At 38.9% G+C, this 12,898-nt stretch overlaps 1 protein-coding gene across 14 annotated transcripts in view; it reads right to left on the reverse strand.

Moving 5' to 3' along the window:
• LGALS14 (lectin, galactoside-binding, soluble, 14) overlaps nt 1-12,898 on the reverse strand; it is a 114,659-nt gene that overhangs the window by 14,331 nt on the left and 87,430 nt on the right. For 4 of the 14 annotated variants that reach the window (XR_002518783.2, XR_001897520.3, XR_004180210.1 and 1 more), the window contains 3 exons: nt 7,148-7,267; nt 6,717-6,926; nt 4,998-5,256 (listed from right to left, as the gene is read on the reverse strand). The exons of 1 other annotated variant lie outside the window; for it this stretch is intronic. Coding sequence is in view for 5 of the 13 variants with exons in the window: in XM_017951936.3 (XP_017807425.1) it covers nt 3,246-3,460 (215 nt within the window). In the remaining 8 variants the exon portion in view is untranslated. Of the gene's footprint in view, nt 1-3,245; nt 3,508-4,928; nt 5,257-6,716; nt 6,927-7,147; nt 7,268-7,375; nt 7,445-12,898 lie in introns of those variants that run through there. 9 more of the 14 variants (XM_017951936.3, XM_009194447.4, XM_031659025.1 and 6 more) reach the window with 5 other exon arrangements.

Below are 12,898 nucleotides of genomic sequence, written 5' to 3' on the forward strand. Positions count from 1 at the left end.
GACATGTGTCTTTTTCTAAAGTTCCTGCATGGAAGCACCATGTTTATATACAACAAATATCCTGAGAACAATGGAAAGAATTAGGAAATTCCCCCAGATTGTCCTCAAGTTACAAAATTTCTCCCTAAAGCCACGAGGTACACCTGTGTGGCTGTAAACAGCTACCTAACATTTCAATGCAGTGAGTCATCTGAGATTGGGTAAGGATTTTGTTTCAGAGTCACTGACGTCAACGACGTGCCATAGAAGGATGCTGTACCTAATGACTCCTAAGACATTCTAGGCACATTGTCACTCACTCCTGGAGTCACAAGAAGATTTCTCCTCTTTGATTTCTGGATGCCTCCCATAGAATTCCTCAGGTCCTCTTGGGGATGACCACTTTCTCTTTCCCCCTTAAAGCAAGAACCAAAGAAATCCTGGGTAGTTTGGTGATGTTTTAGTAACCAAGGGTAGGGGAAAGCGTGAGGAGAGGTCATGCTGTTAGCAGGCTCTGGAGATCCTATGGTCACACAGAAAAGGGATTCCTCAACAATGGAGAGTGTGGTGATCTCCCTTAATTGCAGACAGACATTGAGGTCAGGGAGACATCTCTCCACACTTGCACTGTCTTCACAGAACGTGGTGGAAGTTGATGGACAAAGCTGTAACAGTGTTGGCTATTTCTTATTACCTACAGGAAGAAAAATGCATCAGAAAGACAGTATGCCTTCAAACAAGCTTTCACCCTCTTCTCTACTCTGTCCTAGTACTTACAACATACCGTGAGAAAACTCCTTGTTATATAATTGAACCCAAGACACACACTTCTGTTTACAGATTAACTTTCTTGCCTATTTTAGACAGTTGCTCACTTTATTTCTAATTTTTCTCTTATTCTTCAAGAAATGCTTTACCACTCTGTGACACATGGTCTATGTTTGCTCAGCCTCCCCTCTATCCTGGAAAATCCCCATGGCTACTGACTGTGTTTCACCAACTTGAATCCCTGCATCTCGTACAGGGGTTCACACAGGGTTAACGCTAGACCATGTTCATTGAATGTATATCTTTCAGTTCCACGAACTACAACTGCCATTCACTGCTGATGGCCCAGTATCTCTTTGGAGTTGCCTAGATCAGGGCTGATGGTGGCCAAGAATAAAACTCAAGTGCTGTTGGAGAGGTAGAATCGGACAAGTGTTGCAAAACATAGAATATCATTTTGAACAGCTTCTAAGAATAGGTAAAGATCCCTCACTTGAATCTGAATAAAATGTGAATCTTTTCGCCTACCCATTAGAAAGAGCCAGAACATTTGGACATATTCTCTATTACTAAGGTTGTAAAGTAACTTTATAGGTGTTAATTCGTTAAATTTAAAATGCACATATTTCATTTTTTTGTGATATCTTTCAATATAAGTAACAGAGGTGAATAATGACAAGAGAATTGACTAGAAGTCTTAATACAGCACCATTTGCAAGAGAAAAATATTGGAAATAACCTCAATGCCCATCAAAAAAGTCAAGGTCCACAATTTTTGGTAATCCTTCTAATGCAACATTATGCAACCTTTGAAAACTGAGGCAGCACCATCAATAGATGATGTCTTCAAGATGTATTCTTTGACAACAAATCAACTCAGTTCCTAAAGTGTAAGGTGGAGAGCAACATATACCAGGATTTGTTTGAAAACAAATAAATTAATAAATCTATATGTTTCCATAAGCAGAGATTTCCTGTGGAAGGAGAATAAAACACTGGTAATATTCTCAGCAGTAAGATTGGGTCCAGGAGTGAGACAAAGACTTATTTTTTCATTGACTAAAACAATTTTATTCTTATGAATATTGTGTCAGTCCACTACCTGAAAACTTAAATAACAGCACAAATAGAAAGGAGAACAATGGAAAAGACAGAGGAGATTCTCTTTCTTGGGAAAAATGCCAGGTAAGCTGATACTGACTCTGGTCAGATTTGGGAAAAGAGCTGAGGATGGCAGTGCAAGCAGAGGGTGCTCCGTGATGAAAAGCCCAGGGCAGGAGTAGTTATGGCAGATAGATCCTGAAGGACTATTGAGGCCAGGTCAGAGAGAGCTGCCTGCTGCTCTGAGAGCCCATGGATGCCTTGTACCGGGAGCTCCTAGGATGCTGACCTGGTACTCATTGTCCAGCACCAAGATGCTCAGATTATGTTTTGCCATCCTCAAAGGGCACATTGTGGCATCTCTTCTCACACTTCCAGGTCCCACACACATAGCTGTTTATGATCAAACAATGGTGAAAGTGTACTCAGAAATGGAAGCTGATGTCTGAGTCCTTATTTGTCCCTGTGTAGAAATCCATCTGCAGCTCTGGGCAAAGCACACAGAGTGTTAGGCAAGCCCCTTCTTTGTGGGGAACACACTTAACACAAACACAAATCCCTTCCCCCATTTCAGGGAAGAAAGCAGTCTCCATGGTGATACTGCAGGCCTGGTCCCTGTGGGGCTATTTAGCTCCTCGTTCCCCCAGGTGAGGACACACTCTGCCCCTCATCACAAGATCAAAAGTGAGCCACTCTAATTTACCTGGGCCTATGACTTGTCCATTCCTTAAAAATTCTATCCCCATTGGATCTAATTAAACTAAAGAGCTTCTTCACAGCAAAAGAAACTATCATCAGAGTGAACAGGCAACCTACAGAATGGGAGAAAATTTTTGCAATCTATCCATCTGTTAAAGGGCTAATATCCAGAATCTACAGAGAACTTAACCAAATTCACAAGGGAAAAAAAAACAACCCCATCAAAAAGTGAGCAAAGGTTATGAACAGACACTTCTCAAAAGAAGATATTTATGCAGCCAACAGACATAAGAAAAAATGCTTATCATCACTGGTCATTAGAGAAATGCAAATCAAACCACAATCAGATACCATCTCATGCTGGTTAGAATGGCAATCATTAAAAAGTCAGGAAACAACAGATGCTGAAGAGGTTGTGGAAAAATAATAATGCTTTTACACTGTTGTTGGGAGTGTAAATTAGTTCAACCATTGTGGAAGACAGTGTGGCAATTCCTCAAGGATCTAGAACTAGGAATACCATTTGACCCAGCAATCCCATTACTGGGTATACACCCAAAGGATTATAAATCATTCTACTATAAAGACACATGCACACGTATGATTATTGTAGCACTGTTCACAATAGCAAAGTCTTGGAACCAACGCCAATGTCCATCAATGATAGACTGGATTAAGAAAATGTGCCACATACTCACCATGGAATACTATGTAGCCATAAAAAAGGAAGAGTTCTTGTCCTTTGCAGACCTGAGATGAGCCCTGTCAAGAGAGGCCATTTGATGGAAGCTTCTTCAATTTGCATTCTTTCGTTTGTAGGTAATATGTTGTTTCTCCTAAGTGGTTCTCCAGATGTGCAACAGAGAAGATAATCACAGCTCTTGTAGAGGGAAAAGGGCTGTGATTCTGCCATCTTGGTGGGAATTCTGAGAAGTTGAGAACGGAGGGTGGAGCCAATTGCTGAGAAAAACATTCCCAGAAGAAATGAAATTAGGCATCTGGCTGGTTTCAGCAATGATGTAAACCAATGACTGCTGTCTATTTTCTGTTTACACTATAAAATAGATACGATCATTGCATTTTTATTATGTCTGTTTCAGTATTGTGTGTTTGATTTGTTCAGGGCAGATAATTTATCCCTTTAGGGAACATGTTGAGAGAAAGTGCACCTGATAATTTGTTCTCACCTCTAAACACCAGGTCCTGATTTAAATAATAAAATATTGAACTTCACTCTGAGCCTATTCTTGTATTGTATTGGTTTCTGTGGTTTTTCAGAAGGTAAGTGTTTTGGGGATGTGGCAAGTGTATGAGCCAGTGGGGGCTAAGTGGAAATAATTTCCACAAATGGCCCAACGATGATGACAAGTCAAAACAACCATAGCTTGTAGCATTCCCTCTCCTTAATTTGGGCTTTCTGCATGACACCTTGATCAATATAATGTCATAGAAGTCACACTGTCTACCTTTCAAAGCTAAGGCCTACAAGGCCTTGCACCTTCTTCATGAGACTTTTGGAAGCTTTTCATTGGTGGAAGCCAATCATTGATTCTGATTTCAGGAATTCAGGGAATTCAAGGCACTAATGTGGAGATAAGATAGGGAAGGAAACAAACAACCAGTCACCAGGTGTTCAGCCACCCTAATGTTGAGTTGGGCATGAGTGAAGCATCTTCTGAAATCTCTGACTATAGATCTTTCTAAAATCGAGACACTCACCGCATAATCTATCACCTACATGAGTCCACTAAACCTTCAAAACTCAGAGAAATCAGAATAAATGATTGATTTAAGCCAACATGTGTGGGGAGGTTGCCTGTGCTGCAATGCCAACAGTAACAGCAGCAAAGTAGAATCTGTTCACAGTGCCCATGTGCATGAATTGTGTTCATTCCACCAATAAACCACTTATTTTCTGATCTTAAACCATGACCATTTGTTTACAAAGAGAAATCTCAGGATTCTTCCCACATAAAATGGAAAAACCAGAAAATTATTTTGAAAAAAAAATGGATTCTTAAAAGGAAATCATTGAACTGTGATTCTCTAACTATTGCTTGGATTGAAAATTTAGATGTAAACATTCTCAAATTTTTCTTCCAATTCCTCCAGTGCATCCCACACAATTCCAGGCAGTTTCAAGACACAAGAAACATTCTTAGGATGAGCGAAGAATTACGATATTTCACCTGACTTTCCTCAGATTACAAAGTCTCTCCCTAAAGCCTGTGTGGTTGTAAACAGATCCCTAACATTTCACTGCAATGAGTCATCTAAAGTGAAAGAAGAATTTTAGTTCAGAGTGTTTGACGTAAAGTATGGGCTATAGAGAATGTTGTTTGTTTTGTCATCTCAGATATTCCAGTGGTGTTGTGACTCACTGCCTGTTTCACTTGTGTGTCTGTGCCACTTTGTCGTTTTCCCCAGTAGAGTGAGAACCAGATCCTGGATAATTTAGTGAAGTTTTATTGACCATGTGTAGAGGAAGGCGTGAGGAGAGATCATTCTCTTAGCAGGCTCTGGGATACCACAGTCACAGAGAAATGGGGAGTTTCTGTTGCTCCTCAGTAGCAGGGAGTGTGGACATCACTGTCAATCACAGACACACATTGAGGTCAGGGAGACATCCCACCACACTTGCACCATCTTCACGTAACATGATGGGAGTTGATGGGCAAAACTGTAACACTGTTTGTCATTGACCATTACCTGCAAGAGGAAAAATGCATCAGAAATACAGCATGCAACAAAACAAGCTATCAGTCTTATCTCCCCTCAGCCCTAGTGCCTATAGCAACCAACCAGAAAACTCCCAATTATACATCAGAAACCAGTAGACATACTTCTATCTACAGACTACCTTTGTGCCTATTTCAGACAGTTGTTCATTTTATTTCCCATGTTTCCTTCCTCTCATTACTCCAGGGAAGTTCTACCACTCTGTGTCACACAGTTCCTGTTTGCTCAACCTCTTCTCTAGCCTGGAATATGCCAGACTCTGTGTCATGAATTTGAATCCCTGCGTCTTCTACAGGGGTTCACAAAGGGTTCGTGATCAACAATGCTCATTGAATGTATACTTTTCAGTTACACAGACTATGACTGCCATTCACCACTGATGGCCCACTTTCTCTTTGGAGTTGCCGGGGGCTGCCAAGGGGTTAGCAAGGAATGAAATCCAAGTGTTTTTACAGAGAAAGAACACAATAGGTATTGCAAGACATAGTATATTATTTTGAACAACTCATAGGCATATTAAAGGATTACTCACTTAAATCTGAACAAAATGTTAATCTTTGGGTTTACCCATTTGAAAATGTCAGGAAGGTTGGAAATATTATTTATTACTAAAGCTATAAAACAGTCAATGTTTAGGTGTTAATTTACAATATTTAAAATGCACACAATTCTGATCCAGTTATTTCATTTCTTTGTGATTATTCTTTAATACAACTACTGGGAGTTTGATAACAAAAAAGATTGATTAGAAAGCTTAATACAGCATCATTTGTGAGAGCAAAATACTGGAAACAGTCTAAATGTCCATCAAAGGAGTAAAGTTCAATAATTTTTGGTAACCATTCTACAGGAATATTGTGCAGTGTTTAAAAACTGACGCAGCACCATAAATAGATGACTTTGCAAAATATAGTGTTTGACAAGCAGTCCACCTCAGTTCCTAAAGTACATTTGTTCAGAAAGAAATGAAAACATAAAACTATATATTTCTGTAAGCAGATTATCTCCATAATTTGAGTAGAGAAGCCAGTAATATTATTGTACTGGGGAGTAAAATTGGGGCTCAATCCTGAGAGAAAGACTAAATTTTTGGCTCACTGAAACTATTTTATTTACATGTGTATTTTCTACATTTTGGATAAATGAAAATATAAGTACATCATCACTAGAAATGAGCACTATGGGAAAAGACAGAGGAGATTCTTCACTTTGGGGGAAATGACAGGTGAGATGACCTTGACCCTGGTCAAATTTGGGAAAAGAGCTGAGGATGGCAGTGCAAGCAGAGGGTGCTCTGTGATGAAAAGTCTGGGGCAGGGGAAGTTATGGGAGATGGGCCCCAAGGGACTCTTGGGGCCAGCTTACAGACAGCTGCCTCCTGCTCTGGGATCCCAGTAAGGCCAAACACTGAAAGCCCCTGGGATACTCACCTGGTACTCATTGTCCAGCACTGAGATGTGCAGGTCAAATTGTTTGCCATCCTTAAAGGGCATACCCTCAGATTTTCTGTGATGCTTCCAGGCTCCACACACATGCTGTTCATGACCACTCAATTCCCAAAGTACACTCCAAAATGGAAGGCAATGTCTGACTTCTTATCTGTCCCAGTGTGGAAATCAACCTGCAGCTGTGGGTCCCTGCTGAGGTCAAAGCACACAGCACGTTGAGCAGGTCCCTCCCGTGTAGTGCACACACAGGACACACACACAACTCTCTTCCCACCTTTCCCAGGACAGACAGAAGCCTTCCTGGTGATACTGCAGGCTTCATCCCTGTGGGGCTGCTTCAGCTCCTTGTTCCCCCATGCAGGGATATGCTCTGCCCCTCATCCCCAGATGGAAACTGAGCCACAGTCACTGACCTGAGGCTATGAGTTGTCTATTCTCTGAAAACTCTATGCTCTTTGATAGAAGTGTTGGTGGCAGGTAGAGATCCTCTTGGAAATTTTGGCAGGCTCCTACAGGAGAGTCATAGCACAGATCTGGAAAATGTGGAGCAAAGACATGTCATCCTTTGTAGATAACTTCTCTCCATTTGAGAAAAAGCATTTGCCTTGCTACTGTGCCTTAGCAGAGAGTGAATACTCAACCATGGCCTCCAGTTTTCTGTGAATCCTGGCTGTCTGTCAAGAAGCAGGTCTGACCCACCATATTTGTTCCTGCAAAAGACATGATCTCATTATTTTTATAGCTGCATAGTATTCCATGGTGTATATGTACCACATTTTTCTTTATTCAGTCTACCATTGATGGGCATTTAGATTGATACCATGTCTTTGCTGTTGTGAATCGTGCTGCAACAAACATACATGTGTATGTGTCTTTATGGTAGAACAATTTATATTCCTTTGGGTATATACCTAGTAATGGGATTGCTGGGTCAATTGGTAGTTCTGTTTTTAGGTCTTTGAGGAATTGTCACACTGTGTTCCACAGTGATTGAACTAATTTACACTTCCACCATAGTGAATACGCATTCCTTTTTCTCTGTAACATTGCCAGCATCTATTACTTTTTGACATTTTAATAATAGCTGTTCTGACTGATATGTGATGGTATCAAAACTGTTGTTTTGACTTGCATTCCCTAATAATCAGAAATGTTGAGCTTTTCCACATATGTTTGTTGGCCACATGTATATCTTCTTTTAGGAAGTGACTGTTCATATCTCTTGCCCACTTTTTAATCAAATTTTTTTTTCTTGTATATTTCTTAAGTTCCCTATAGATGCTGAATGTTAGCCTTTTGTCTGATGCGTAGTTTGCAAAAATGTTCTCCCATTCTGTAGGTTGCCTGTTTACCCTGTTGATAGTTTTCCTTTGCTATGCAGAAGCTCTTTAGTTTAATTAGATCCCATTTGTCAATTTTTGCTTTTGGTGCAATAGCTTGTGTCATCTGCATCATGAATTCCTTCCCCATTCCTATATCCAGAATGGCATTGCCTAGGTTGTCTTCTAGGGTTTTATAGTTTGGGGTAATACATTTCAGTCTCTGATCCATCCTAAGTTGATTTTTGTGAATGGTATAAGGAAGGGATCCAGTTTCAATCTTCTGCATATGGCTAAACAGTTATCGCAGAACCTTTCATTGAATAGGGAGTCCTTTCCCCATTACCTGTTTTTGTCAGCTTTGTAGAAGATCAGATTGTTGCAGGTTTGTGGCCTTCTTTGTGGTCTCTCTGTTCCGTATGTGTTTGTTTTTCTACAAATACTATGCTGTTTTAGTTATTGTAGCCTCACAGTATAGTTTGAAGTCAAGTAGCATGATGTCTCCAGTTTTTTTCTTTTTGCTTAGGATTGCCTTGATCATTTGGGCTTTTTGTTTGTTCCACATGAATTTTTAAATAGTTTTACATAGCTCTTTGAATAATGTCATTGGCAATTTTACAGGAATCACTTTGGATCTACAAATTGCTTTGGGAATTATGGCCCTTTTAATGATATTGGTTCTTCCTATCCATGAGCAAGGAATTTTTTTTATTTGTTTGTTTCACCTCAGATTTCTTTGAGCAGTGTTTTCTTTTTTTTTAAATTTTGCCTTGAAGAATCTGGCAAATGGTATTTTACAAAGATGGTCATAATGACATATCTTATCCTACGTGCTCTTCTCCACTGTGATCTTTTTTAAATATATTTTTTTATTTCCATAGATTCTTGGGGAACAGGTGGTATGTGGTTCCCTGAGTAACTCTCTTAATGGAGATTTGTGAGATATGGAGTCACCCATCATCCGAGCAGTACACACTGAACCCAATTTGTAGCCTTTTATCTCTTACCCGCTTCCCACCCTTTTTCCCCCAAGTCCCCAGAGCCTATTGTATCATTCTTATGCCTTTGCATTCTCATCACTTAGCTCCCACTTATGAGTGAGAACATATGATGTTTCATTTTGCATTAATGAGTTACTTCACTTAGAATAATGGTCTCCAATCCCATCCAGGTTGCTGTTAATGCCATTAACTCATTCCTTTTTATGGCTGAGTAGTATTTCATTATATGATGGTTATTTGGGCTGGTTTCACACATTTGCAATTGTGAATTATGCTGCTATAAACATGCGGGTGCAAGTATCGTTTTTGTATAATTACTTATTTTCCTCCAGGTAGATACCAGTGAGATTGCTGGATCAAATGGTAGTTCTACTTTTAGCTCTTTAAGGCATCCCACATTGCTTTCTGTAGTGGTTGTACTAGTTTACATTCCCACCAGTTGTGTAAAAATGTCCTCTTTTCACCTCATTCCCTCCAATATCTATTATTTTGATTTTTTATTATGGCCATTCTTGCATGAGTAAGGTGGTATCGCATTGTGCTTTTGATTTACATTTCCCCGATCGTTAGTGATGTTGAGCATTGTTTCATATGTTTGTTGCTCATTTGCATATCTTCTTTTGAGAATTGTTTTTTCATGTCCTTAGCCCCCTTTTCGATGGGATTATTTGGTTTTTTGTCCTTGCTGGTTTGTATAAATTAATTGTAGATTCTTGATATTAGTCCTTTGTTAGATGTACAGATTGTGAATGTTTTCTCCCACTCTGTGGGTTGTCTGTTTACTCTGCTGACTGTTCCTTTTGCCATACAAAATCTCCTTAGTTTAATTAAGTCCCTCCTATTTATCTGTGTTTTTATTGCATTGGCTTTCGGGTTCTTGGTCATAAAATCTTTCCTTAAGCCAATGTCTAGAAGGGTTTTTCCGATGTTATCTTCTAGAATTTTTATAGTTTCAGGTCTTAGATCTCAGTTCTTAGATTTCAGTTCTTAATCCATCTTCAGTTGATTTTTGTATAAGGTGAAAGATGAGGATCCAGTTTCATTCTCTTACATTACATGTGGTTTGCCAATTATCCCAGCACCATTTGTTAAATAGGGTGTCCTTTCTCCACTTTGTGCTTTCATTTCCTTTGTCAAAGATCAGTTGGTTGTAAATATTTGGGTTTATTTTTGGGTTTTCTATTCTGTTCCATTGGTCTATGTGCCTATTTTTATACCAGTACTGTGCAGTTTTGATGACTATGGCCTTATAGTATAGTTTATAATCAGGTAATGTGATGCTTCCAGATTTATTCTTTTTGCTTAGCCTTGCTTTGACTATGCAGGTTCTTTTTTGGTGCCAAATAAATTTTAGAATTCTTTTTTCTAGTTCTGTGAATAATGATGGTGGTATTTTGATGGGAATTGCATTGAATTTATAGATTGTTTTTGGCAGCATGGTCATTTTCACAATATTGATTCTACCCATCCATGAACATGAAATGTTTTTCCATTTTTTTGTGTCATCTCTGATTTCTTTGAGCACTGTTTTGTAATTCTCATTGTACAGATATTTCACCTCCTTAGATGGCTGTATTTCTAGGTATTCTATTCTTCTTGTGGCAATCATGAATATGATTGTGTTACTGATTTGGCTCCCATCTTAGCTGTTGTAAGAAAGAATGATAGAGATTTTTGTATGTTGATTTTGTATCCTGGATTTCCCTAAAGTTGTTTGTCAGCTTAAGGGCCTTTTCAGCTGAGACTATGGGGTTTTCTAGATACAGAATCATGTTGCCTGCAAACAAGGATAGTTTGACTTATTTTCTTCCTCTTTGGATGCCCTTTTTTCCTACTCTTATCTAATTGCCCTGACCAGGACCTTCGATAATATGTTAAATAAAAGTGGTGCGAGAGAGCATCTTTGTCTTGTGCCAGTTTAGAGGGGAATGCTTCGAGCTTTGCCCATTCACTCTGATGTTGGCTGTGGGTTTGTCATAGGTGACTCTTATTATTTTGAGGTATATTCCTTCAATACTCAGTTGACTGAGGTTTTTAACATGAAAAGGTGTTGAATTCTACTGAAAGACTTTTTTGCATCTATTAAGATAATCATGTGGTTTCTGTCTTTTGCTCTGTTTATGTGACGAATCGAGTTTATTGACTGGCATATGTTGAACCAACCTTGCATGCCAGGGGTACAGCCTACTTGATCATGGTGGGTAAGCTTTTTTCATGTGCTGCTGGATTCAGTTTGCCAGTATTTCGTTGAGGATATTTTTATTGATCTTCCTCGAGGATATTTGCCTGAAATTTGTTGTTGTTGTTGTGTCTTGCCAGGTTTTGATATCAAGATAATGCTGGCCTCACAAAATGAGTTAGGCAGGTATCTCTCCTCCTCAGTTTTTTGGAATACTTTCAGTAGGAATGATACTAGCTCTTCTTTGTACACTTGGTAGAATTCAGCTGTGAATCCATCTGGTCCTGGGCCTTTTTTGGGTGGTAGACTTATTATTACTGATTCACTTTTGGAGCTCATTGTTGGTCTCTTCAGGGATTCAGTTTCTTCCTGGTTCAGTATTGGTCAGGTGTATGTATCTAAGAATGTATCCATTTTCTGTAGATTTTTTAGTTTGTATGCATAGAACTGTTTATAATCTACCTGATGGATGTTTATATTTTTGTAGCATCTGTGGTACTATCCCCTTTGTTGTTTCCAGTTGTGTTTATTTGAATCTTCTCTCTTTTCTTGTTTATTAGTCTGGCAAGCAGTTTATTTTGTCACTTTGAAAAAAAATGAACTGTTGGATTCATTCTACTTTGACTGTTTTCGTTTCTCAGTCTCCTTCAGTTTAGCTCTGATTTGTGATATTTCTTGTCTTCTAAATTTGAGGTTGGCATGCTCTTGGTTCTCGACTCTTTTTTAACTTCAAAATTAATTTTTCCAAAATCGTCACATGGTAGGCATTCTCTAGTTCTTTTAGGTGTGATGTTATGTTGCTAAGTTGAAATCCTTGTAACTTTTTCATGTGGGCATATAGTCTTATAAATAATCCTTTTAATACTGCCCTAGCTGTGTCCCAGAGATTTTGGTATGTTGTATTATTTTTCTCATTAGTTTCATTGTTCTCATTAGTTTCAAAAAAAACTTCTCAATTTCTGACTTAATATCATTATTTACCCGAAAGTCATCCAGTAGCAGGGCTATTCCATTTCCATCATTTCCATGTCTTTGTATGGTTCTGAGTGATTTCCTTAGTCTTGATTTCTAATTTTATTGTGCTGTAATCTGAAAGAAGGACTGCTATGATTTCAATTCTTTTCCATTTGCTGAGGAGTATTCTATGTCTGATTATGTGGTGAATTTTAGAGTATGTTCCATTTGGTTTTGAGAAAAATATATATTCTGTTGTTTTTTGGGTGCAAAGTCCTGGAGAAGTCTATCAGGTCCATGGATCAAGTGCTGAGTTTAAGTTCTGAATGTCTTTGTTAATTCTCTACCTCAATGGTCTTTCTAATGCTGTAAGTGGGGTGTTGGAGTCCCTCACTATTACTGTGAATTCCATTATTCAAAGTCTCTTGGAAGGTCTCTAAGAACTTGCTTTATGAATCTGGGTGCTTTTGTGCTGAATGCATATATATTTAGGATAGTCAGATGTTCCATTTGAATAAAACTCTTTACCATATGGAATGCCCTTAGACAACCTTTCAAGGTTACTTGGGTCCCCAGAGCACTGTAGGGTTTGCTGGAATTGAAGTTCCAGCCAATGAGATCAAAGATTCCCCTTGGCTAAAGCTGGTTTAAGTGCTCCCTCAGTTGGCATGCAAGACTGGAGTTACAGCACTGTTTTTCTTATCACTTCAA

The sequence above is a fragment of the Papio anubis genome, chromosome 20 (genome assembly GCF_008728515.1).
Source record: "Papio anubis isolate 15944 chromosome 20, Panubis1.0, whole genome shotgun sequence".
NCBI lineage: Eukaryota > Metazoa > Chordata > Mammalia > Primates > Cercopithecidae > Papio > Papio anubis.